Source organism: Lissotriton helveticus, chromosome 5_1 (assembly GCF_964261635.1).
Source record: "Lissotriton helveticus chromosome 5_1, aLisHel1.1, whole genome shotgun sequence".
NCBI classification, from domain to species: Eukaryota; Metazoa; Chordata; class Amphibia; order Caudata; family Salamandridae; genus Lissotriton; species Lissotriton helveticus.
This window is the reverse complement of record NC_136065.1, coordinates 341,092,212-341,118,169: the sequence shown is the minus strand read 5'-3', so window position 1 is coordinate 341,118,169 and position 25,958 is coordinate 341,092,212. Positions and strand designations below refer to the sequence as shown.

General features: G+C 44.3%; 1 protein-coding gene across 1 annotated transcript in view; it reads left to right on the top strand.

Moving 5' to 3' along the window:
- CFAP74 (cilia and flagella associated protein 74) overlaps positions 1 to 25,958 on the top strand; it is a 1,328,338-nt gene that overhangs the window by 757,508 nt on the left and 544,872 nt on the right. The window contains exon 27 of the mRNA XM_078642456.1: positions 3,014 to 3,290. Within this exon, the coding sequence (XP_078498582.1) occupies positions 3,014 to 3,290 (277 nt within the window). The remainder of the gene's footprint in view (positions 1 to 3,013; positions 3,291 to 25,958) is intronic.

The following is a 25,958-nucleotide window of genomic DNA, read 5'->3' as shown; positions in this document are numbered from 1 at the left end:
GATTGTTTGGTCAGACCAGAGTCCAAGGCGCGGTCCAGGTCCAGAGGGGCATGCCTTCGGCACAACAGCGGCGTGCCTTCTGCACGCACCCACCATTAAGTAGGTACTAGGAGTGGAGAGCACAAGGTGTAGGGCAGGGCTAGGGAAGGGCACATGAGGAAGGAGAAGGCACGCGAGGGTGATGCAGGTAATGAGCGGCGGGAGGTAGGAAAGTGCAGGAAGCTGCAAAGTGTGGGAGGAACCAAAGGAGATCAGGCACAAAGAAAAAGTGGGTACAAGGAAAACTGGTACAAAGAGAGAGTGGAGAGTGTAAAACAGGCACAAAGAGGGTGAGTGGAGAACGAGCACTGAGAGGCATAAAAAGAGAATGGAGAATTAAAAAATGGGTACTAGGACGAAGGCAGAAGAGTGAAAGAGAATGCAAATGACAAAAAGAAGGGCAGAGGAGTGAAGTGTGAGAGGAAGGGGCTTTGAGAAGGAGTAAAAGAATGAGGCGAGGCCTCAAGGCAGAGATGCTGAGTCCGAAAGGGCCTTCGACTGGTTCCTGGGTTCAGGGTAAGCAGGTACAGTCTTCCTTTAGGTTAATCAGACAGTAGGCAAGTCCTTCTTTTGATTCTTTACAGGCCCAGGAGTGTTCTGACAGTGGTACTGGGGTTCCTACATTTATGCACAGTGCAACTCTATGGCTGGTGGAAACTCCCTAACCAATAGGGCAAATGGTTGTTTGACCCTACTACCTTTGGGGAACTTCCTGTTTGTTTTCAACTATCCCACAGTGCCTCTCTCTATCTAAATTCAACATGACAGAACCCTTTTTCTGCTAGCCAGAGCACCCTGTGCCCACCGTGAGAACAGGTGTGGCTATGATAATGGGCAATATTTCCCTCCAAACCAGTTCTGGGCAGCTTCCTCCTCCTGCTGGGTTTAGAGCCACGCTGAATAGCAAGGCAAAAGGGAGGCAGGACTAGGTATATCTTCCAGTGACAGGGTAGGTATTCTCTGAAGCTCAGAAAGGGGCTGGGCCCTGCCCCCAGTCCACCCTCAAGGAAGAAAAACACCTCTCACACCCAAGCCCTATTTCCATTGACTCAGAGCGATCCACATCTCATTACTAGGGAGCCACCAGTTCTCAGACAACACTGGACACTGGCAGAAAGGCCCCTTTTGACTTAGGTAGCAGAATTACAACTTTCTAAAACTGTAATTGTCCTAATAGTAATACAAATCGGACTTGACCAAGTGCCAGTGTTGAAAATTAAATGCTGGTACCGAGCACCGGAAACCACCTGCTCAAATTAAGCACTGCCTACTTCAGGGGTGGACTTATAAGCATTGCAAAAGGTTTGCTTTGCAAGGTCGAAATGGTAGTTTTAAAACTGCATATTCAAGCGGTAGGGGCAGGCACTGAGACAGGTTTTATCAAAATGAGTGCTGCAGCTTGCTAGCAGTAATGTACAGGCCCTAGATACATGTATTACCATATGCCCATAAGGACTTATTAATTTAAATGTGCTAATTAGGAATATGTCAGTTTACCATGTTTAAAGGGAGAGCACAGGCACCTTATTACTGCTTAGCAGGAGTAAAGTGTGCAGAGTCCTATGACCAAAAAACATCTGGGGGGATGTCCCGCAAAGGATGACCATTTCCAACACCATCTTTTACAAATGAATCCTTAAGGTATGAGGAATAGCCATGCTCTGAGCAGGTGCTAAATTGGAGCATGGGGGCTTACGTGAAGGGAAGAAAGGTGAAGGAATGTTGCTTGACAAAGGGCAGTATTATATTCTATCTATCTGCTTTCATGTGTGCAAAAAGCAATACCGTTGGAAAGTTAAAACATTGGACTTGACATTGCTTTCACATGCCTTGTCAAAGTACACAGCCGAGATAGCAATTATCTCAGTAGAAGGAAAATATTACTCTATCCTTATCAGGATGATGGCTAATAAAAACATCCTTGTTTCAAAAATGAGGGCAGGATTTCCAAATGACAACCACAGTGCTACTCATCTTTTACTTCAGTTCAACCACCCCAAGTCAACTCTAATTCCAATAGACTTTCCAATATCTGAGACCTTTTTTGAACACTCAAAAAGGAAACCCATTTTCTTTGGAGGAGAGAGTGTTTTCTATTCGAGGCAATTGTACGTTTTTGTGGTCAACTCATCCTACCAGATCAGCGGAACTCACAACATCATGCATACTCTTTGCATCAAATCCTTACACAGGAGAGCCTTTGCTGCGGAGACTTCAGGTTTAGTGGTGCCAACATCCACACAATTTTTAATGGCAAACTGAGACTTTTACCAGTAGCCTTGCAATCATTTGTAAGCTAGTACCTTCAAAATAATATGATTCAATGATTTCTTGGTCACCAATAGCTACTAACAAAAGACTCGGTTCTCTGTGAATAAGAGTTGGTCACTTAGTCACTTATGGCTGATCGAGAGACACTGCAGTTGTTCTTCAAGAGAAATCATTAAATATCTGGATCTGAGCAGTGTATGTAATTCCAGGATTGCCACAGAATGGCCATACAATAATGGTCCCAACTGAAAGAGACAATAAAAAGGCACCTGTTGAGCCTGGATCACCTTTCACGCTCTACAGTAAGTTTCGTCACCACCAGGCATCAGTTATTGAGCTTGGTTGTGTGCCTCCAGAATTATGAGCTTGGTTGTTTGCCTCCAGAATTATTCCTCCAGTATCAATACTGAATCATACCCCAAACCTCTGTGCTGGGGCATTCATTAACGTGGCACCACGGTGAAAACAATTAAGGAATACAAAACGTCGTTTGACAGTTATGCATGCCTCAGAGCATGTATATACTACAGCTCAATACAGGCTCCATACCCTCCTATTCAGCAGTGTCAAGCATCATACACTCACATTCCTTGAATAATTTCCTATTGTCAGCTTTGGAGCTGACAACAACTGTATTTGACCCTAGATATAAAATATTGAACATCACAAATTGATTTTAAATATGGCCTATGTTTTTTTTCAGGCAATTCAAAATATTGTGTAGGGCCATTGGCGTCCACCCTCCTCTGGAACTGTCCCAGTCTCTAGTTTGCTTTGCTGCCACAAGTCTGAATGATGTGTCCACTGCCACCCTGTTTGTGATCAACGGGCACACCAGCAGTAATGAGTTTACCCATGTTGTGGCAAGGATTGGCAAAGGCAGCATCGCCCCAGTGGGACCCACTTCTTTTGAATTTCATGTGCCAGAGGAATCGCCCATCACCATTTCTCCATCTGTTGGTACTGTCTTTCCAGGAAAGGTAATTCTTCATTTACAAATGTATCAATTGTTGTATTTAAGATTATTGCAGAATGAGAGTAAATCAAGACTGCCAAGCCTATCTTACCTTCCCATTTCCATGCATTCTCCAACACACAATCCTCTAATTGGTTTCTCAATCAGTATTTAACCCCACCTTACTATTATCTATTAGTGCTTTTCTCAGGTATTTGTTGTTTTCTGTTAGTGATTGTGTCCCATCATTACTCTTACTTTCTTTAAAGCAGAACGTCTGTATGTTTCTTCTGGCCCTTCCCAACGAGTTTTAGCTCTATATCTCTTGTTCTAGATCCACACTTCCTCTGTATACCACTCATATCCTCTTCTTTTATGTCCCTGTAAGTATTAAATGTCACAAATATATCTGTCTTCCAGCTCTTTTACATATATATTTACTTCTCCGTAATTTTAAAGGTGCAGACCTTGCACTATCTTTCTATTTTCCCTTTGTAATGTTTACTATGCTTCTGCATCGTAGGATCTTCGCTGATAGTCATAAACATAGAATATTCCTGCCTGTCGTCAAGGATCCTAAAACAGTTCCTTCATATGTGAGAATCAGTCTGTAGTTGGAGATAAAAGCCTCATTGTTGAACAGTCTGGAAAATAGTCAGGTGGCACCCCCCAGTATAAAGACAGCCTCATTGTTGAACAGTCTGGAAAATAGTCAGGTGGCACCCCCCAGTATAAAGACAGTACAGGTTTTCCATAATTTTTTTCTGAGAAGGAAACAACCCCATTTTAAAAACGACCTTAAGACTAGGCCTAGGCCGTAAATTCCGTTCCGCTCGCAGAATTTGTGGAATTTGGGAAATTTCGTGTTCCGCGGAGAACGCGGAATTTCCAAAAATTCAGCGATCCGCGGCTTCGCTGAATATTTTGCTTGTTCGCGCTTTCAAAATGTATGTTCGCAGGATATTTCTCCCCAAGCACACAAACAGAGTTCGCAAACAGGAAAATAGCATCGCGAACGGGCGAAACAAGCAATTCGGCGTGTACGCTGAACTTTTGCGTGCTCGCGGGGATTTTTTACCGTTTCACTGAGCTTGACTTACTGCTACTGGAAGCTCGCCAAACCCTGGTACATGCTTTGGTGACCGCAAGGTTGGACTATGCGAACCTGCTGTATCTGGGGGCATCGAGTAAAAGTGTTGGACGCCTTCAAGTGCTGCAGAATGCTGCAGCACGCTTGATCCTTAGGTTGCCCAAAAGGGCGTCTTCGAAGCAGGCCTTGCAAAAACTACACTGGCTGCCTGTGAGGAGCAGAGTCGAGTATAAAGCTCTCTGCACCTGCCATCGGATTTTGAATGGCAGGGCACCCCGACCTCTGCAGAGTTTGATTGAAGCTTATGAACCTGCCAGAGCGCTTAGATCTGCGGGCGGGGGACTGTTGAGGATCCCCAAGGTGAAGAAGGCTCGCATGGGAGGCAGATCCTTCAGGCACCTAGCACCAAACCACTGGAACAAACTTCCAGTAGATCTTCGCTTGGAACCAGCAGAAACGAGGTTCCGAGCTAAATTAAAAACCCACCTCTATGTTAGATAAGTTGGTCCGCTTAGCAGCCTCTTTTCTCTGTTTTATGCCCTCTCATCGTCAGCGCGGGGACACGCCGGTGCGCGTAACTCAGCGCTCTATAAATGCCCCTATTATTATTATTATTATTATTATTATTTGCGTAGCGCAACTACGCAAGTTCCGCCCACCCCTACTTGAGACCACTGTGCAGTTTCTGGCTGCAGATATGTGCAACCGTATCTTCAATGACCTTTTACCGTTCCTCTCTGTTAGGGAAAAGGTATCTGTCAGATAACAGATATATCAAAAAGAAAAAAGTTGTACGTTCGGCGTCTAACAATTAATTGTAAATATATATACATAAAGAAAACAATATTCAATTTTGATTCAAATGATTCCTTAAATTCTGATATATGTAAGAGAAAAAGACTTTGAGACCAATTTCCGTATTAAAAAAAAAAAACATTATCAACCGAGACACCCTACACTAAACCCCACTGATCTGTCATTTATCTAAAAACAGTTCACATATATATATAAATATATAAATATATATATATATATATATATATATATATATATATATATATATATATATATATATATATGCAAAAATGAAGGAGAGAACTCTGGGTAGGTCTCAGTTTAGGTGGAAAGCAGCTCCTTTTAGAGCACTCTCAACACCAGCGACACTCTAGATCTGCTCACCTCAAATGTCTGTTTTTCTATCAAAGTTTTTAAGCATAGGATTAGACAGTGCTATCCATGCCGAGATAGAAAATGACAAACTCTTTCGCCATTTAAACAGCAAAGTCTTTAAGCATAGGACTAGTACAGTGCAGTCCTTGCCGAGCTGTCAAATAACAAAAGCCATTTATCACTCCAGGCACAATATTACAGCTTTGAATTGGTAAAATACCAACTCAAGCCAACCTGAAATGATTAAAAGCAACCCCTGACACAGTGTTTCGCTCTAATTAGAGCTCTTCAGAGAGGTATAGCTTTGTCCAGACACAAGGGAGCACCCAGTATTAAGTCAAAACAAAACCCTTTCAGGCATAGAGTGACGCATAAATTATGCAAAAAAGAAGGAGAGAACTCTGGGTAGGTCTCAGTTTAGGTGGAAAGCAGCTCCTTTTAGAGCACTCTCAACACCAGCGACACTCTAGATCTGCTCACCTCAAATGTCTGTTTTTCTATCAAAGTTTTTAAGCATAGGATTAGACAGTGCTATCCATGCCGAGATAGAAAATGACAAACTCTTTCGCCATTTAAACAGCAAAGTCTTTAAGCATAGGACTAGTACAGTGCAGTCCTTGCCGAGCTGTCAAATAACAAAAGCCATTTATCACTCCAGGCACAATATTACAGCTTTGAATTGGTAAAATACCAACTCAAGCCAACCTGAAATGATTAAAAGCAACCCCTGACACAGTGTTTCGCTCTAATTAGAGCTCTTCAGAGAGGTATAGCTTTGTCCAGACACAAGGGAGCACCCAGTATTAAGTCAAAACAAAACCCTTTCAGGCATAGAGTGACGCATAAATTATGCAAAAAAGAAGGAGAGAACTCTGGGTAGGTCTCAGTTTAGGTGGAAAGCAGCTCCTTTTAGAGCACTCTCAACACCAGCGACACTCTAGATCTGCTCACCTCAAATGTCTGTTTTTCTATCAAAGTTTTTAAGCATAGGATTAGACAGTGCTATCCATGCCGAGATAGAAAATGACAAACTCTTTCGCCATTTAAACAGCAAAGTCTTTAAGCATAGGACTAGTACAGTGCAGTCCTTGCCGAGCTGTCAAATAACAAAAGCCATTTATCACTCCAGGCACAATATTACAGCTTTGAATTGGTAAAATACCAACTCAAGCCAACCTGAAATGATTAAAAGCAACCCCTGACACAGTGTTTCGCTCTAATTAGAGCTCTTCAGAGAGGTATAGCTTTGTCCAGACACAAGGGAGCACCCAGTATTAAGTCAAAACAAAACCCTTTCAGGCATAGAGTGACGCATAAATTATGCAAAAAAGAAGGAGAGAACTCTGGGTAGGTCTCAGTTTAGGTGGAAAGCAGCTCCTTTTAGAGCACTCTCAACACCAGCGACACTCTAGATCTGCTCACCTCAAATGTCTGTTTTTCTATCAAAGTTTTTAAGCATAGGATTAGACAGTGCTATCCATGCCGAGATAGAAAATGACAAACTCTTTCGCCATTTAAACAGCAAAGTCTTTAAGCATAGGACTAGTACAGTGCAGTCCTTGCCGAGCTGTCAAATAACAAAAGCCATTTATCACTCCAGGCACAATATTACAGCTTTGAATTGGTAAAATACCAACTCAAGCCAACCTGAAATGATTAAAAGCAACCCCTGACACAGTGTTTCGCTCTAATTAGAGCTCTTCAGAGAGGTATAGCTTTGTCCAGACACAAGGGAGCACCCAGTATTAAGTCAAAACAAAACCCTTTCAGGCATAGAGTGACGCATAAATTATGCAAAAAAGAAGGAGAGAACTCTGGGTAGGTCTCAGTTTAGGTGGAAAGCAGCTCCTTTTAGAGCACTCTCAACACCAGCGACACTCTAGATCTGCTCACCTCAAATGTCTGTTTTTCTATCAAAGTTTTTAAGCATAGGATTAGACAGTGCTATCCATGCCGAGATAGAAAATGACAAACTCTTTCGCCATTTAAACAGCAAAGTCTTTAAGCATAGGACTAGTACAGTGCAGTCCTTGCCGAGCTGTCAAATAACAAAAGCCATTTATCACTCCAGGCACAATATTACAGCTTTGAATTGGTAAAATACCAACTCAAGCCAACCTGAAATGATTAAAAGCAACCCCTGACACAGTGTTTCGCTCTAATTAGAGCTCTTCAGAGAGGTATAGCTTTGTCCAGACACAAGGGAGCACCCAGTATTAAGTCAAAACAAAACCCTTTCAGGCATAGAGTGACGCATAAATTATGCAAAAAAGAAGGAGAGAACTCTGGGTAGGTCTCAGTTTAGGTGGAAAGCAGCTCCTTTTAGAGCACTCTCAACACCAGCGACACTCTAGATCTGCTCACCTCAAATGTCTGTTTTTCTATCAAAGTTTTTAAGCATAGGATTAGACAGTGCTATCCATGCCGAGATAGAAAATGACAAACTCTTTCGCCATTTAAACAGCAAAGTCTTTAAGCATAGGACTAGTACAGTGCAGTCCTTGCCGAGCTGTCAAATAACAAAAGCCATTTATCACTCCAGGCACAATATTACAGCTTTGAATTGGTAAAATACCAACTCAAGCCAACCTGAAATGATTAAAAGCAACCCCTGACACAGTGTTTCGCTCTAATTAGAGCTCTTCAGAGAGGTATAGCTTTGTCCAGACACAAGGGAGCACCCAGTATTAAGTCAAAACAAAACCCTTTCAGGCATAGAGTGACGCATAAATTATGCAAAAAAGAAGGAGAGAACTCTGGGTAGGTCTCAGTTTAGGTGGAAAGCAGCTCCTTTTAGAGCACTCTCAACACCAGCGACACTCTAGATCTGCTCACCTCAAATGTCTGTTTTTCTATCAAAGTTTTTAAGCATAGGATTAGACAGTGCTATCCATGCCGAGATAGAAAATGACAAACTCTTTCGCCATTTAAACAGCAAAGTCTTTAAGCATAGGACTAGTACAGTGCAGTCCTTGCCGAGCTGTCAAATAACAAAAGCCATTTATCACTCCAGGCACAATATTACAGCTTTGAATTGGTAAAATACCAACTCAAGCCAACCTGAAATGATTAAAAGCAACCCCTGACACAGTGTTTCGCTCTAATTAGAGCTCTTCAGAGAGGTATAGCTTTGTCCAGACACAAGGGAGCACCCAGTATTAAGTCAAAACAAAACCCTTTCAGGCATAGAGTGACGCATAAATTATGCAAAAAAGAAGGAGAGAACTCTGGGTAGGTCTCAGTTTAGGTGGAAAGCAGCTCCTTTTAGAGCACTCTCAACACCAGCGACACTCTAGATCTGCTCACCTCAAATGTCTGTTTTTCTATCAAAGTTTTTAAGCATAGGATTAGACAGTGCTATCCATGCCGAGATAGAAAATGACAAACTCTTTCGCCATTTAAACAGCAAAGTCTTTAAGCATAGGACTAGTACAGTGCAGTCCTTGCCGAGCTGTCAAATAACAAAAGCCATTTATCACTCCAGGCACAATATTACAGCTTTGAATTGGTAAAATACCAACTCAAGCCAACCTGAAATGATTAAAAGCAACCCCTGACACAGTGTTTCGCTCTAATTAGAGCTCTTCAGAGAGGTATAGCTTTGTCCAGACACAAGGGAGCACCCAGAGTGTCGCTGGTGTTGAGAGTGCTCTAAAAGGAGCTGCTTTCCACCTAAACTGAGACCTACCCAGAGTTCTCTCCTTCTTTTTTGCATAATTTATGCGTCACTCTATGCCTGAAAGGGTTTTGTTTTGACTTAATACTGGGTGCTCCCTTGTGTCTGGACAAAGCTATACCTCTCTGAAGAGCTCTAATTAGAGCGAAACACTGTGTCAGGGGTTGCTTTTAATCATTTCAGGTTGGCTTGAGTTGGTATTTTACCAATTCAAAGCTGTAATATTGTGCCTGGAGTGATAAATGGCTTTTGTTATTTGACAGCTCGGCAAGGACTGCACTGTACTAGTCCTATGCTTAAAGACTTTGCTGTTTAAATGGCGAAAGAGTTTGTCATTTTCTATCTCGGCATGGATAGCACTGTCTAATCCTATGCTTAAAAACTTTGATAGAAAAACAGACATTTGAGGTGAGCAGATCTAGAGTGTCGCTGGTGTTGAGAGTGCTCTAAAAGGAGCTGCTTTCCACCTAAACTGAGACCTACCCAGAGTTCTCTCCTTCTTTTTTGCATAATTTATGCGTCACTCTATGCCTGAAAGGGTTTTGTTTTGATATATATATATATATATATATATATATATATATATATATATATATATATATATATATATATATATATATATATATATATATATAGGTCATGTGATCAAGGCTCACCCCGAGCCGAAACGCGTCAGGACCGAGCAGGCAACACCAAATAAATTAAAATTCGCACAATCCAAGTGGTCTGGCTCCGTCTTATGCATGAATGCTGAGGAAGGACGTAATTCAACGATATATATATATATATATATATATATATTCACTGAAAAAACCATAGGTTTGACACCAGTTATAGTTAGCTGGAAATTTTACTGACATAAAACCATTGAAATTCCCACGTTATAGTTAGTTGTACTCACTATAACTTGCGCGCCTGCAATGCACTGCTGATGACGTCACATATTACATCACTCATGACATGGTCAGTGACATCACTCATGACATCACTGATGACACCATCCAGTAAATGTGTATCTTTCTGAAAAATAAATATGTTTTATATATGTATATGTAAAGGTCGATGGAAGAATAAATGTTTAAATAAGTGTCTAAATGGATGTTTAAAAAAAAATGATTGGTTAACTGGCTTATTAGGTGTATCTTAGTGAATACATATATTAGCGAGTAATGTTTAAATATTTAAATATATGTGTCAGTGTTTCACTTTGTGTATAAGTGGCTGCATGGGTTGGTGAGTAGCTACATGTGTGTGTATATGGGTTATTAGATGTTTTTTTTAGTATCAGTATGAGTGTCTGTATTGTTTGTTGGGGGTATTACTTAGCACATAGATGCATCAATGACTGACTCACTGTTTGTATGTGTTTTGAAGACAGCATATGTGCAGGACTGTATGGGTGAATAAGTGTGTATATGTGTGTGTTAGTGAGTGAATGACTGTCTCACTAGTGTCTTTATCAGTAACTACATATGTTTTAATCTAGTATATGTGAGTATTGATGTATATAAGTGAGTATATGTGAGAGTGAGAGATTGTAAGAGTTCCTGTTTAAATAAGTATGTGTTTCTATAAGTGATTGTTTAAGAGAGTAAGTATGTGTACGTTTCCTTAGAAGTAAGGTGGTAGTGTGTGTATAGCTGTATATGCAAATAAATGTATGTTCAATAGTTTATTTGCATGTGTGAGTATGTGTGTGAGTAACTTTTGGATGACTGTCGGTGTGTAACAGGATGTATAGGTGTATCACTACATATGATGAGTGAGTATATGTGTGAGTGACTATATAGAACTGTTGGTGAATGAGTGGATGTGTATATAGATGGTGGAATTACTGAATTGGTTGTAACTGGTATGGGTATCCATTTTTTTTGTAAATTTTAGTTTCTATTTTTGAATATGTGTTTCAAGGGTTACATTACACTGAAAGGAGGTCTGTCACTCTGTCACGAGGATGGTGTCATCAGTGATGTCATGAGTGATGTCACTGACCATGTCATGAGTGATGTAATATGTGACGTCATCAGCAGTGCATTGCAGGCGCGCAAGTTATAGTGAGTCCAACTAACTATAACGTGGAAATTTCAATGGTTTTATGTCAGTAAAATTTCCAGCTAACTATAACTGGTGTCAAACCTATGGTTTTTTCAGTGAATTTAATAGGTTTTTTAAATGCTAATTCCTAACTATAACTAGTGTGAAACCTATGGTTTTTTAATAGCTAATTTCTATTTTATAATGAATCCTATATTGTATATTTATGTAATACTATTTTATATATATATATATATATTTTTTTTTTTGCCCTGGAGCGCTCCCGGTGCGCGTACCGGTGAGCGCACCGGTAAGCGCAGTCTTGCGGCGCACCCCGGTGCGCGTACCAGTGCGCGTCCCGGTAGCGCTATTGCCGCGAACGAAAACATCATAGTGACGTATCGCGTAGCCGCGTGATGCGTCTTATGACGCACGGCGTAAGCGCATCCGGAAGCACCCGAGCGCATACGACCGCGCTACGTAAGCGCCCCCGGGCGCGCAGCCGGGCGCGCCCCAGGGCGCATAGCGTAAGCGCGTCGGGTCATGTGACCTGAAAATAACACTTTTCATTGGTTCAGAACAGTTTTGGTTTCCAAATGATGAAAGCCCGAGTCATGTGACCTGAAAATAACACTTTTCATTGGTTCAGGACAGTTTTGTTTTCCAAATGATGAAAGCCCCCACCTTTTTTCCTCATTCTCACTTTGTACTTTGATTGAGGAAGACCTGTTTACAGATCTATTTATACCTATTTGTACTGAAAAATGGCTACAGTAGCAGCAGCAGCAGGAGCATCTGCACCGCCACCACCACCACAAGGACCACCACAACACCACAGTGGTGGAGATGAAGAAGAGGAGGAGGAGGAGGAGGAGGAGGAGAAGGAGAGGCAGCAGTTCCTGCCTGAACATACTACCCCCTATAAGCCAAAGGAGCACATTGTCTGGGAGTTTTTTAAAATCCCAAAGGACCAAAAGAAAGTTAATGTGCCAAAGGTTACTTGTCTGATCTGTGGCACTGTACTTTCCAGGGGGAACCCTGCCAAAAAATACTCTTTTGGCAAAAACACCATGATTCGCCACATGGAACGTCGACATCCAAACAACTATGCTGTGGCAGAGGTCAGAGAACTGACCAGAAACCTTTCCCAATCTTCTCCCAGCACCTCCCAAAGTAAACAACCCACTCCATCGGGTCCAGAGACAAGGGAGATGGTCCCAAACATCCAAACCAAGTTTGGTGGATACAAAATCGTTTGTATATTTTGTGGAAAAACAATTACCTATGGTGAGCAAAGTATTAAACTCATCAACCATGCTGGTGACAACCACAAGTGCCCAAAGAATCCTTAATCTTTTCCTGTTTTTTTTGCTCCAGTTGAGCCGTTTAGAATTCCCTGTTTTTTGTTTGTCCCCATAAAAATTACAAAAAAAATATAAAATTGTTCATAAAAGCCAAAAAAAGTAAAAAATGTTCAAAAAAACAATAAAAAAATATAAAACAACAAAAAGAATAAAAAAAAGTTCTTTTTAGAACTACCTCCAATTTATAAAAAAAATGCTACATTTTTAAAAAACTTTGTCATTCTTTTTTCTCCAGGGTACGCTACCCGGTAAGCTCCCCGGTGCGCGTACCGGGCGCTCCCCCCGTGAAAATCGATTTTTTTTTTTTCGCGGGGCCCTTTTATAGCCCCCACATCAAACCTAGGGGGTCAGGGGGGGTCTACCCTGCCCCCTTTTGGTCATTTCCCCCTTTGTTTTTGCCACCTCTTGTGTCTCGATCCTACCGAGACACATGATGGCGGCCGCTCCGGACTGTTTGGAATGTTGACAGACACCCGAGAGCCAATCAACTTTCCGCTCGCGTACTCGCGTAGCGCGCCGGGTGCGCTCCCCGGTGCGCGTACCGGGGCGCGCTTATAGATATATATATTTTTTTGAACCTAAATTATTCAAAATCCTCTGGAGCACATATCTTGAGACATAGCAAAGGCACACCGGGCTACCAGTCCCTACAATTTTGCCAAGTTTGGTGGGAATCCATTCAGCCGTTCGGGTTAAAAGTGAGTCCAACCGCCCTATGGAAATTAACATGGAGAAAACATGTTTTGGGACCCCCCTTTTATCTCGGCCCCGCTTGACGAATCCCCCCCAAACTTTCAGGGAAGGAGCAGAGCGGAGCGGGCCATCTTCTCTGAGAAATTCGCGAAAAGTCGTCCACTGGCGCCAAAGTTATTCCCAATAGAATGTTGCGGATTTCCTATGGAAACTAGGTCCTAACTATAACTACCTACTGGCGACCGCCAGTAGGTAATATATATATATGTATATATATATATATATATATATATATATATATATATATATATATATATATATATATATTAACACAAAAGTAAGGGAACAAATAATACTTTGAGAAATAAATTATTAAACAGGAGCAATCCTACCTTTGCTTGACAACCGAGTGCCCAACATATTATTAACAATACTCTGTTAAACCTTATAGGGCTAGATGTAGGTGGGCAAATACCGGTCGGTAACGGCCGAAAATTGGTAATTTTCCCGTTACCGACCGGTATTTTGCCCTTTGCGATGTAGGAGGCTGGATTTAAGGATTCGGTCATTTACCGATTCGTTATTTTAAGGAATCGGTAAAATACCGATTCCTTAATTTAAGGAATCAGTAAAATACTGATTCCTTAAATCCTATGTAGGGAGCACTCAAGTGAGTGCATTTTTGGTTTAAGGATTCGTTATTTACCACAAACTACAAGTTGGTGGTAAATACAGAATACCTTTGAAAAAGCAATGTTGTGCTTTTTTAAAAGTGCCAAGTGGCAGACATACATAGTTAATGTTAATGTTAATGTTAAGCTGCATTTATAAAGCGCACTGACACCGGAGGTTTCCTGGCGCTGAGATTGAAATTGGGGCAGGAGGAAGAGCTAATGAGAGTTTGAAAAGAGCCAGGTCTTTAAGCCCTTTCTGAAGCTCAGCAAGGTGTCAGAGGTTTTAATGTATAGGGGGAAGGAGTTCCACAGCTTGGGTGCCAGGAAGCTGAATCTCCGGCCGCCTAATTTTTTTAACTTGATCACTGGGGAGGTGAGAAGATGAAGGTGGGCCGAGCGGAGGTTACGGGTCGGACGGTGTGGGTTGATGAGGGATTTCAGGAAGGTCGGGCATTTGGTATGCTGTGCTTTGTAGATTAGGCATCCAATTTTGAAGGCAGCCCTTTGTTCGATGGGCAGCCAGTGCAGCTTGGCCAGGAGAGGTCTAGCAGATTGCCATTTGGGGACTTTACAGATAAGTCTTGCTGCCTGGTTCTGCACCATCTGGAGGCGGTGGAGCAGGGACCTGGAAAGGCCCCTGTAAAGGGAGTTGGAGAAGTCGAGACGGGAGAGAACGAGGGAGATGACAATTTGCACCAAGGCCTCGTGAGAGAGCAGGTGAGTAATTTTCCGAATTTTGCGAAGCTGGAACATACTAGCAGAGATAATGGCTCCGACGTGGGTTTTCAAGGAGAGGTCTTTATCAATGGTGACGCCCAGACTTTTTACTGAACTCGAGGGAGTGGGGGCAATGCCTAGTTCAGCTGGCCAGAATTGGGGTCCCCAGTGAGTAGAACTAGAGCAAGGCAGGAGGAGTTCCGTTTTTTCCGGATTCAGTTTAAGCTGATTAGATATAATCCATTGTTGGATGTGCAGCATTACAGCCTGGAAATTGGATATCGCATCCGGGATGTCTAAGGGGAAGATAATCTGCATATCATCTGCATAGTTGAGGACAGTGCAGTTCCAGTTGCTAAGTGACTGAATTAGTGGGCGAAGATACAGATTAAAAAGTAGAGGTGAAAGGGAGGATCCCTGAGGGACTCCGCAGGTGGTGGGTACCTGGGTTGCAGTGAAGGGGCCTAGGTGGACTGTCTGCACTCTGCCCGAAAGGAAGGACTTAATCCAATCCTGTGCAGGGCCCTGGATGCCTGCTTGTCCGACACGGTGGAGGAGGATGTCATGGTCCACCGTGTCGAACGCGGCCGAGAGGTCCAAAAGGATTAGTGCCTGGGAGGACCCTCTATCGGCATTCTCCCGAAGAGTATCGAAGACTTTGAGAATGACTGCCTCGGTAGAGTGGGCTGGCCTGAACCCTGCCTGGTTAGGTTCCAAAAAGCCAGAGCTCTCAATGAACGCGGACAGACAGGTTGTAACATGGGCCTCCAGTAGTTTGGAAGAATAGGGTAAAAGAGAGATAGGCCTATAATTGGCTGGGTTGGCAGGGTCAGCTCCAGCTTTTTTTAGAAGAGGAACCAATATGGCCTGTTTGAACGCAGAGGGAACCGTGCCAGTGCTTAGGGAAGTGTTTAAGAGAGGGAGGATACTGTCTGGTAGAGCAGAGAAGACTGCCCTGAGGACCGAGGGGGGACAGCAGTCCTCGGGAGAACCGGATTTATTGCGGGTTGTGAGCTCAGTGAGAGTTCTGGGAGTAATAGCTGGGAACTGGGTGAAGGTGGAAGGGTTGAGGGAGGAAGAGTCAGAGGAACTAGGGAGGATGGACGAGGAAATGGCGTTCTTGATGTCAGCGATTTTCTGAACAAAATAGGTGTTGAGCGCATTACAAGTATCTTGGGTTGGAACCTGGGTGGGAAGAATTCTTTGGTCAGAGGAGAAGTCGTTCATGATTTTAAAGATTTCTTTAGATTTGTTAGAGGCTGAGTTGATTCTTTCGGAGATATGTGAGGCCTTAGCTTTTATGATAGCACTTTTGTATTCATTACGGGCTTTCACATACTCCGCGCGTTTCTCCGTGGAGTAACCCCGTCTCCATTTGCGTTCGAGGAGGCGCAGCTTCGATTTATGGGTTTTGAGTTCCTCAGAGAACCAGCGGTGGGAGTTGCCACACCTCGTGTGAGCGAAGCTGGTGAGAGGGGCGAATTTATCGCTGGCCGCTAACAGCCAGGTGGAGATTACGCCTTCCATAGAGTCGGTACCGGATGTAGGATAGATGGTAGGGCAGGTGTTGGCTGCAAAGTCGAGGAATCCCTGGGCGTCATAGGAATTCCATTTGCGGCATTGTCCACCAGGAAGGGTAGGGGCCTTTATGCTCCCTTTAATTGTGATGGTGACCTCTATCAGATAATGATCTGACCAGAGACAGGGGGAAATGTTGGGGCGGGACAGGGCAAGGTTATGGGTCCAGACGTGATCTAGAATATGGCCTTTGGACTGTGTCGGTGAGGTAATGTGCTGGGTAAGGTTCAGGCTGGTCAAGGTTTCAAAAAGCTCCATAGCGTGAGGCCCCGCAAGATCGCTGTCGTACCAATAGTTAAAGTCCCCAAATATGGCGATTCTGGAGTTATGCGTGAGCAGGTCAGCTACCTGTTCACTCAAAGATAGAGGAAAAGATGGCATCGACAGAGGGCATGTATGTGCGCCACATGTGCACACATGCACGATTCAGGGTTGCAACAGGGTGTCAATGTGACACCCTGCCACCCTCGAATATGCTCCCCCTATTACCGATTCTGTATTTATCGAATCTGTAATAGTGAATGGCTTCCCATTCATTCCTATGGGCCCCCAGGCCCATAGGAATTAATAGGAAGGCATTCCTTATTACCAATTTGGTAAATACTGAATCGGTAATAACGAATATCACCGAATCGGTAAAATTTACCGATAGTTTACCTACATTCTATTTACAGATTCTTAAATACCGAATCGGTAAAATTCGGTATTTAGGAATCATTAAATAGAAATTACCTACATCTGGCCCGTAGTGATTAAAGACAGGTATGTGTAAAGTTTCTTTCTTTGCAGATCTTGTAGTTTCTTGGTTCCTTTGGGGGAAATGAGTATCTACTAGCTCAGTCCAAGGGTTCAGCCCCTTTGGATTGCCTCTTTGGGGGCTAGGACTTAATTTCCAACAATGCACCTGCACAACACAGGAAAAATCTAGTTGCACCTGGTCAGCTGAGATGATCTTCTCTTTGGACTTGCAGATTACTTCCAGCTCTGTTGTGTCTGTTGCTGATCAGGGAGCCCACTCATTTCCCTTTGAGTCAGATTTCTGAATTGCCCCAAGCCCACGCACATTCCAGGTAGCGAATCTATAGGAACCCATCGCGTCAGCCATAATCCCCTTCTAGCGGACCTCGGAGTGTGAGTAGGACCTTCCAAGGACTTTGTGTGATTGTCAACCAGAAGACGTCTTTCCCTAAAGTCCCCACCAAAACCTGAACTAACTTGGCGCAGCAAAGTAACAGCGCTAAGTCGAACAGAAAAACTATGATCAAAGAAATCCAAGCACAAGTGCATAAGCCATTGGGGGGTGGCCAAGCACCATGCTAGTCATCTTAGCTGTCCTACCAGGTGCCGCCGGCTCGACGGTGTACCGGCCTGGGGGCCTAGTTATAAGGAGTACACTCTTAGTTACCGACTGAAGATATCCCTGGAAGGGGGACAAATAGTTCTGTGTGGGTGCAACAAGATAAATACAGTTCCCCAGCCCCCACGATACCCCGCTGCATGCCAAACCCATGATTTAATGTCCAATTATCGCTTTGAAAAAGGATACCAATAGTCATTGTGTATTCTGTCTGCTCCGAGCGGAGCCATCCATCTCCTCTATTGTCCTGCATTTCATCTGCCGCTCTGGGTGTCACGGTTGGGAACAGGACCACGCTGTGGTCCGAGTCAGAGTGGACCGTGCTGTCGTCCGAGTCCATGACAATCTTCTCCTGGTCCTCCCAAAAGGTGCTCACCATAGCTAGCGCTCCCAGCTGGTCTTCCTTCTGTTGCTCCCGCGATGGGATGTCATCCCGATCTCCTCCCAGTACCAAGGGGGTCTCCGTCTTCTCATCCTGATCCCTCTCTTGAGCCACCGGCAGTTGTGTCCTGGGTAGCGTCCTGACTGCCGTCTATGCCCATCACCTCCAACCATTCCACCACATCCGTGGGGCTCTCGAAGAAGTGCGTTTTTCTATCGTACACAATCTTTAAGCGAGCAGGGAATAGAAGTGCATATTTCAATTTGGCCTTTTGCAACTTTTTTCACCTCCAGGTACGAGGAACGCTGCTTCGGGACTACATTGGTATAATCCCGGTAGAGGGATATCCGTTGATTCTCATATTGTATAAGGGATTTCTCTCGTGCCTTCTGTAGGAGGACATCCCTGTCCCGGTAATTTAGTATCCGTACAATCAGGGGGCGAGGTGGGCGGCCCGGTCTAGGCCTACCAGTGGGGATTCGGTGCGCCCTCTCCACACAGAAATGTTGTGACAGGCCCTCCGCAGCGACGTGGTCTCAGAACCATTGTTCCATAAAGTCCGCTGCATGGGTCCGTTCACTGCGCTCCGGAAGGCCAATGACGCGGATGACGCGGATGTTATTGCGTCGATTGCGGCGTTCCGCATCCTCCACACGATCCATCAGGGAAGCAACTTGCTGTTGTAGTTGCTGGAAAGAGGTGGTATGATCCGTCACAGTTGGAGTAAGGGGTGGGCCTGATCGCTCGGGGCAGGCGGCCCAGCAACACCGAACCCCGTCGCTGCCTCTGGGCAGTGCCAGCGCCCCCCAGGGCATCAGACCGCAGCCGTCGAGGGACGTCCTCTTAGCAAGTCCCCGACGGGCAAAACTCCAGCAGGGGACTCAAGGGCCGAGCACTTCCGTAATCTCTCGTCCGGGCTCGTCCGGGCCTCGCCTCCACCACAGCCCCCGGCTTTACCCCGGAGAAGGCCGCAACAGGCCCGAGCCCCTGCAACCGGAATCCGAGACTCTCAGCTCCCACTGGCGTCACACAGGGTCTCCCGGGGGGTCCAGCTGGCATCCCCTCTCCACCGCAGCAAATATGTTCCGTCCAGTCGCTTCAAACCAGGAGAAAGCCCCCAGGCGGACCCGGAGCTCTAACAACAGCCGACCGCCATCGTGGCTGGCTAGCCACGCCCCCTCTCCCTGTAATAGTTATAATAAATCTGAATTGGCAAGTTGTTGGATTTATTGTAACGATTATTTTGATACTTTGAATGATATTGCGAGCTAGCTCCCAAGCAAAGCTAGCTTTTATTAAATTTAATGCAGCCATCCCATGTTAACCTAGCACCCCTACAATAGGGACACACGACTGGCTGTTTTTCCTTACCAGGGCATATAAAACATCTTTTATATTGTCCCTGCTTTTTATAATAATACACCCTACCCTTGAGGCCCCTTGGGAAGGCATTGGGGTGACTTATAAGCTATGAAAAAGTGGTTTTGGGCTTCTGGAGTATTTTTATTTCAAAGTTGGATCTGGGAATAGTTTTAATTTTAAAAGCAGCCTGAAAGGCAGGCCTGGCTTCAAAATGACACCAAACACGACAGCAGTGCACATTTAAGTGCATTAAGTTCACTGTGTCTTCTAAACCTATATGTCCTACCATATACTAGGGACTTACAGGTAACTTGTCTTAGCCAATTCGAATTAAACCAATTACCATATTGTTTTAGAGGACAGAGCACTGGCCCTGAGCCTGGTTAGCAGAGGTAACAAAGAAAGTAGTATGCAGTTCCTAGGGAGGCTGACAGTGACTTTGGAGTTGGTGCAAATAGCTGGCTACCAAGAGGGAGGATGGGGAATCCTTACTTTCGGAATTAGGGCCCTCACACATCCTGACTCTTTTTAGGACAACTAGGGCAAGAAACATGATGACAGCATGAACTATAGCGCAACTGCCTATAACATCACTATAGCTAGCCGCCACCACTCTTTTTAATCAGGGTGGGAGACAGGATTATTAAATTAGTTGCCCTGGTCCTCCCATTTCCCTGTTTTAACTCACTTGGTCTTTTAGAAACCACAACACTACACTTCTACACTTTAGGGCCCCTTACACACACCTCACCATACGGCAAGGAATAAAAGATCCCTGCCAAAGAGCCCCCACTAAGGGTGCCCGTCGGGTATTGCAGCGCAGACCCGATCCGACGAGGAGCATGTCCAATGATGAAGCATGACACCCAGGGGCTGGGAGTGTGAGGGCCCCAATTCCAAAAGGAAGGATTCCCCCATCCTCCCTCTTGGTAGCCAGCTATTTGCACCAACTCCAAAGTCACTGTCAGCCTCCTTAGGAACAACACACTCCTTTCTTTGTTACCAGTATCAGGGCCCGTATGCTGGACCTTTAAAGCCCTTTTTTGTCTCTCCTTGTTGTTAACATAATCCGCACGTTGCATAACCATGGGACTTGAGGTTACCAGTACTGTGAACCATGATACCTGGACCCTTTACTATCTTAATATTTACCTAATAAGCATCTTCCCTGACATCCCATCAGGATGGAAGAAACTCAGGGCCTGAGTTTCGGTGAGGATGTGGCAGCAGAAATGTCAAACACAACATCGATCCTAGACACTGATGGAAGCTCAGCAACTGGGAGCCAATCTGAGGATTGGGCACTCCCGAGTTCACTTAAAAAAGAATGGCTCAAAACCACCCTCCATGGAGTCTTGATGAATACCTTTGGGCAAACATTGGCCGAACGGTTTAATTGTGAACAACTTCCTTCGCCACTTTATGGATGGCCCTGTGTTAAAAAAAGAATGGTCCCTGGTGTCATGGAAGTGCACAAGGGGTCGGCTTATACTAAACATTCATAATGCAAAAAGGATAGCTGATGCTCTCCTGGCACAGATACAACTAGCAGAAGGCAACTTGAAGGCCGCCATTCAAAACACTATATTCAAGTTCAAACTCACTGAGATTAACCATGAAATCAGTGAAAGTAGGGAATTTCTGATGAAACAAAAAATCAGAAATTACAGAAGGACATTCAAAGGTTTGACAAAGAAAAAGTCTACCCATACCTTAAGGCTGACTTTACTTCTAATAAAACCAGTCATTCCTCAGATGAAAGCGCGACTGACACAAGGAGAGCCTCCTCTTCTAACAGTGATTCTAGCACAGGAAGTTGGGGCAGGAACTCCTCCAAATGTGCAGCACGCCCAACTTACCACAACTAACCCATGCCACCCTACCAGGGTCTACCTATGTGGCAATAGCCAGGGTTCGAACCAGGACCCCCAGGATACCTACATGGACCACAACCATTCTTCCATGGCAACAATCAACCTTTTTTAGGAAGAGGTTAGGGCAGAGGAAAAAGGCGGCAAAGAGGAAATGCCAAGCAAGTGCACTGGAAAGAACAAGCTCAGAATGCTGTAGAAACACAGAGCATGACGAGAGGGAAAACAAATTAGTAATCAACCTCTCCCACAGAAACCTGACTGAGATAGAACATGGTGTTCTCCAGAAAGGTCTCACTTACGTGCCTACACCCAAAACTGACAGATTCAGAAACCAATGTGAGATTCACAGTCTCTTTCGCAAAGTCAGACTGAACACGTTGTTCAAAGACAGGCCCTCACCTAACAGCAATGACACAGGGCTACGTAACCCCTCCACTTTTACACCAAACAATAGTATGGTGTCCAACAAGGTCCTAACCTTTGAGGAAGCTGTGCTCAAGGACCTCAAGGATATCACACCTAATGCTCCTTTTAGGAACCTTTCCAATGCAGAATGGGCAGCTGTAAAATCACTGGCTGATGATCCCTCAATAACTATTAAACAGACAAAGGGGTAGCTATCGTCATAATGTTGACTTGCGACTATGACACTGAATGTCTCCGCCAACTCAACAATGACCGGTACTATATCCCCATCAGCGATAATCCCACCAAAAGGCTCTCTACCATAATATCAACTATGACATTTACAGCAGAAACAGAGGGGTGTATCAGTAAAAAATAATCGGACTTCCTGGTGAGAAAAAAGAACCTAGAACGCCGTACTTTTACATTTTACCTAAAATACACAAGTGTACGAATCCAGTCCCAGGTAGACCTATAAAACTCCCGGTATAGGTTCATTGTTGTAACCATTATCTACGTTCTGTGACCACTTCCTCCAGCAAACTAGTGAAACAAACACCAGCTTTCCTTCTTGACACCACGCCTGTACTACGGCTCATTGACGATTTTCCACGTCAGAGCGAACTCAATCTGTTAGTCACACTAGACGTGGAAGCATTATACACGAATATACCCCAACGTCCCGACTTGGAGGTAATTGAGGATGCCTGTCATGGAGTGTGCTACCCTTACTCTCACTGAGAACTTTTTCGAATATAACAAGAAACCCTTCCACCAAACACAGGGCACATCCATGGGAATCACTTTCACTCTCTGTGTGGCCTGTCGCTACGTGTCAGCTTTAGAGACCAGATCAATCTTCGATCCATCTAACCCATATTCAGGTAACCTGATTATGTGGAAGAGGTACATTGACGACATTTTAGTCTTCTGGAAGGGAGACAGAAGGAGTTGTGAGGACTTTTGCCAGTGAATTAACACTCTGAATCCCTATCTCAAGTTTACCCATACCATCTCAGATTCTACTGTACCCTTCCTGGACCTGAATATCAATCTGTCATCAGGCTCCTTGAATAAAACACTATACAAAAAACCTACCGACTGCAATAGTCTCTTACTCTTCAGCAGTCACCACCGTAGTGCCCTCAAAACCAATTTACCATTCAGACAATTTCTCCGAATCAGGAGGAATTGTACCGCTGTCGAAGACTGCAAGTGAGAATACCCACAACAGACAGTCTCCATGGCCATGAAGAGAGCCAGGAATAATAATCAGACCCTCCAGGATTTCGCGATTTGCTACGAAATCGGCACTTTGTAAAAATGCCGCGATTTTTACAAAAATGCCTGCGAAATCGGCACTTATGTAAAAAAGCCGCGATTTTTACATAAGTGCCCGCGAAAATGAAGTGGCCTCATTTGCAGATTATGGCTAGTCATTGTTTATTGTTGTTTGTGTTCATTACTAAACCTCACTTGGGGCAGTCTATCTCCAAAGCGGGTTTAGCCAGGTGTGTTGTCAGATGTATTCACATTTGCTACCTCATGGCAAAGAGATTCCTCCACTACCCCCCTAAGGTTTACATTCCCATAGCAGATATTTGGAAATCATCCACCTGGAAAACCCCACACACTTTTACTAAGCATTATTGTGTGGGTATCTTGGCCCTTCAGCAAGATTTATTTGGCCAAGTTCTGTTAAGGATATTGTTCCATACACCTGGATCATAAATGCCCTAGCCACCATGGCTTTAAGGGGACTGCTATATAGTCTGTGCTAAGCATGTCTATCTACAGCCATGTGCAACGAACAGAAAATGCTCCTACCTTGTAGGCAAATGTTTGTAGCATATAGTGCTGTAAATTCTCATGCCCCTTCCTCCTCATATTACATATTGTGCTATTGCACCAGATTTTTCTTTCACACAACATACAAAGCCTCTCACCTACTGTGTGAAAAACAACTTAACATTGAGTTGGTGCTCATGAGGAATGTACTCTGAGAGGAGGGGCCACACCACATCTTGTGACTCAAGTACCTTCAAAGAAAAACAGCTGGTAAACGCCTGTATTTGTGTATTTTTCTTTTTCTAAACGTATTTTTACTTAAAACCAGGATGCAAAGTGTTAACTTTGTGCGGTCAGATAAAATCACATAGAAGAAGCATAGTCTCTATGAGAAGACTTGTTTTCTAGATATAAATTAATTGTAACTTGCAATCTGAGACATTAAACAATCATTTTCTTATGCAAATTTCATGTTAATGTAGTTATATGGAATTGTATCTGTGCACTGCACTGATAAATGTCTAAATAGCATGATTTATTCTACTACATTTATATTCAATGCCATGCCACACATGTATCTATTACACAGTGGTGGTAGCCACTGTGTAGCTCTAGTGGGGCCAGGCTTTCCATAGTGAAATAAGGTTTTGTTTTGCTAATAATTTTGGTGCTGTTTGCTGAATCTTTACTCATTTCCCCAAAAAGTTCATCCACTTGAGCTACTAGTTTTGTGGTGATCCATCAAGTGGGGGGCCGAGGAAAAGAGGTGGTGGGGGGAGGAGGGGGGGGGGTCTCAATACGCTTTTCCCTATGTAATTCCTTGATTGAAAACGAGACAACGAAACAGAAAAAAGGAATGAATAAAATTACATCAAATTTGGCAGAAAAATCGATCTTTACTCCCCAAACGTGCTGTTTGTCAATCAATCAATCAGTATTTGTTAAGTGCGACTACTCACCGGTGAGGGCCTCAAGGTGCTGGGGGGGGCGGGGGGGGGGGGGGGGGCTGGGAGGGGGGGCAGCTCTGATTGGCCGCTTAGATTCAGTGGAAGAGCCAGTTCTTGAGGTCCTTCCTAAAGTGGGTCAGTGACTGGGATACCTGAGGTGGAGAGGCAGTGTGTTCCAGGTTTTGGGGGCGAGTTAGAAAAAGGATCTTCCTCCGGTCCTGGTCTTGTGGATCAGAGGGACCGTGGCAAGGGCCTATTGGGTGAATCAGAGGAGTCCGATGGGTACGTGGAATGTGAGGCAGTGCTTCAGGTATGCAGGTCAGGCGTCTTTGAGGGTTTTGTAGGCTTGTGTGGGGAGCTTGAAGGTGACTTTATTGTTGACTGGGAGCCAGTGGAGTTCTCGCAGGTGTTCGGAGATGTGGCTGCGGCAGGGGATGTTGAGGACCAGACAGGCTGTGGCATTTTGAACGTTCTCTAGTTTTCTGGAGAGTTTCTGGGCAAAGCATGCGTAGAGTACGTTGCCGTAGTTGAGTCTGATGTTGATGAATGCATGGGTCACCCTCTTTCTGGCCTCAGTGGGGAATCCATCTGAAGGTCTGTTGAAGCAGGTGAAGAGTGTGGAAGCATAATGAGGTGACAGCGTTGATCTGGCGGTTCATAGAGAGCGAGGAGTTCAGTATGATGCTGAGGTTTTGTGTGTGGTCTGTGGGTGTGGGTGTGGGACGTTCCTAGCACGCCGGGCCAGCAGGAGTCTTCCCAATCCGAGGTGTTGGGCCCCAGGATGTGGACTTCGGTCTTGTCCAAATTGAGTTTGAGGCGGCTGTCTCTCATCCTGTCCTGGAAGTTGTTTCTGGAGATTGTGGGCTCATTGGTGAGGGAGAGGATCATCTGGGTGTTGTCGCGTAGGAGATGATGTTGAGTCAGTGTTTCCTGACAATGGCTGCGAGTATGGCCATGTAGACGTAGATGAGGGTGGGGCTCAGGGAGACTTGGTGTAAGTCCCTTCAACCGTTTTAGAGACATTAAGGTTCAAAATGTATTTATATCTGTTGCCACAGGGCTCTCACTTAGCTGCCTGTCTCTCCGTGTAGGACAGAATAATTCAGAAGTTGCTTTAATATATGAAAGTATGGGTTGTCTCAATGCATCAAGATATATTTTAAATACAGGCACATTGGACATGGTAGGTGAGGGGGTAACATGGCCAACTAGAGCATGGGCGTCAATTCACTAAAATGCTAGGGGTAGTGGAAGGGACATCAAAGGAAATGACTTCACTTTAGGGCCTATTTCAAAGTGGAATACTCTGCTAAAACAGTTTCCATTGTTTTAATGCTGAAAATGAATGATTAGGAGTCAAATAAAGTTCCGCAAAAATGCCGCTAAATTTCATTATTTGTGCCGCTAAATTTACTAATCCATGCCGCTATATCCTGGGGCACTGTTGGAGAAGACTGACAAGAATCCCACTGAGGCCATCACATGTGTAACCTCTTACACTCCTGTCTCTAGTCAGATTAGGAACATCATACGCAAACACTGGGATATTCTGAACACAGGGGATCTGGCACTGCCAGCCCCA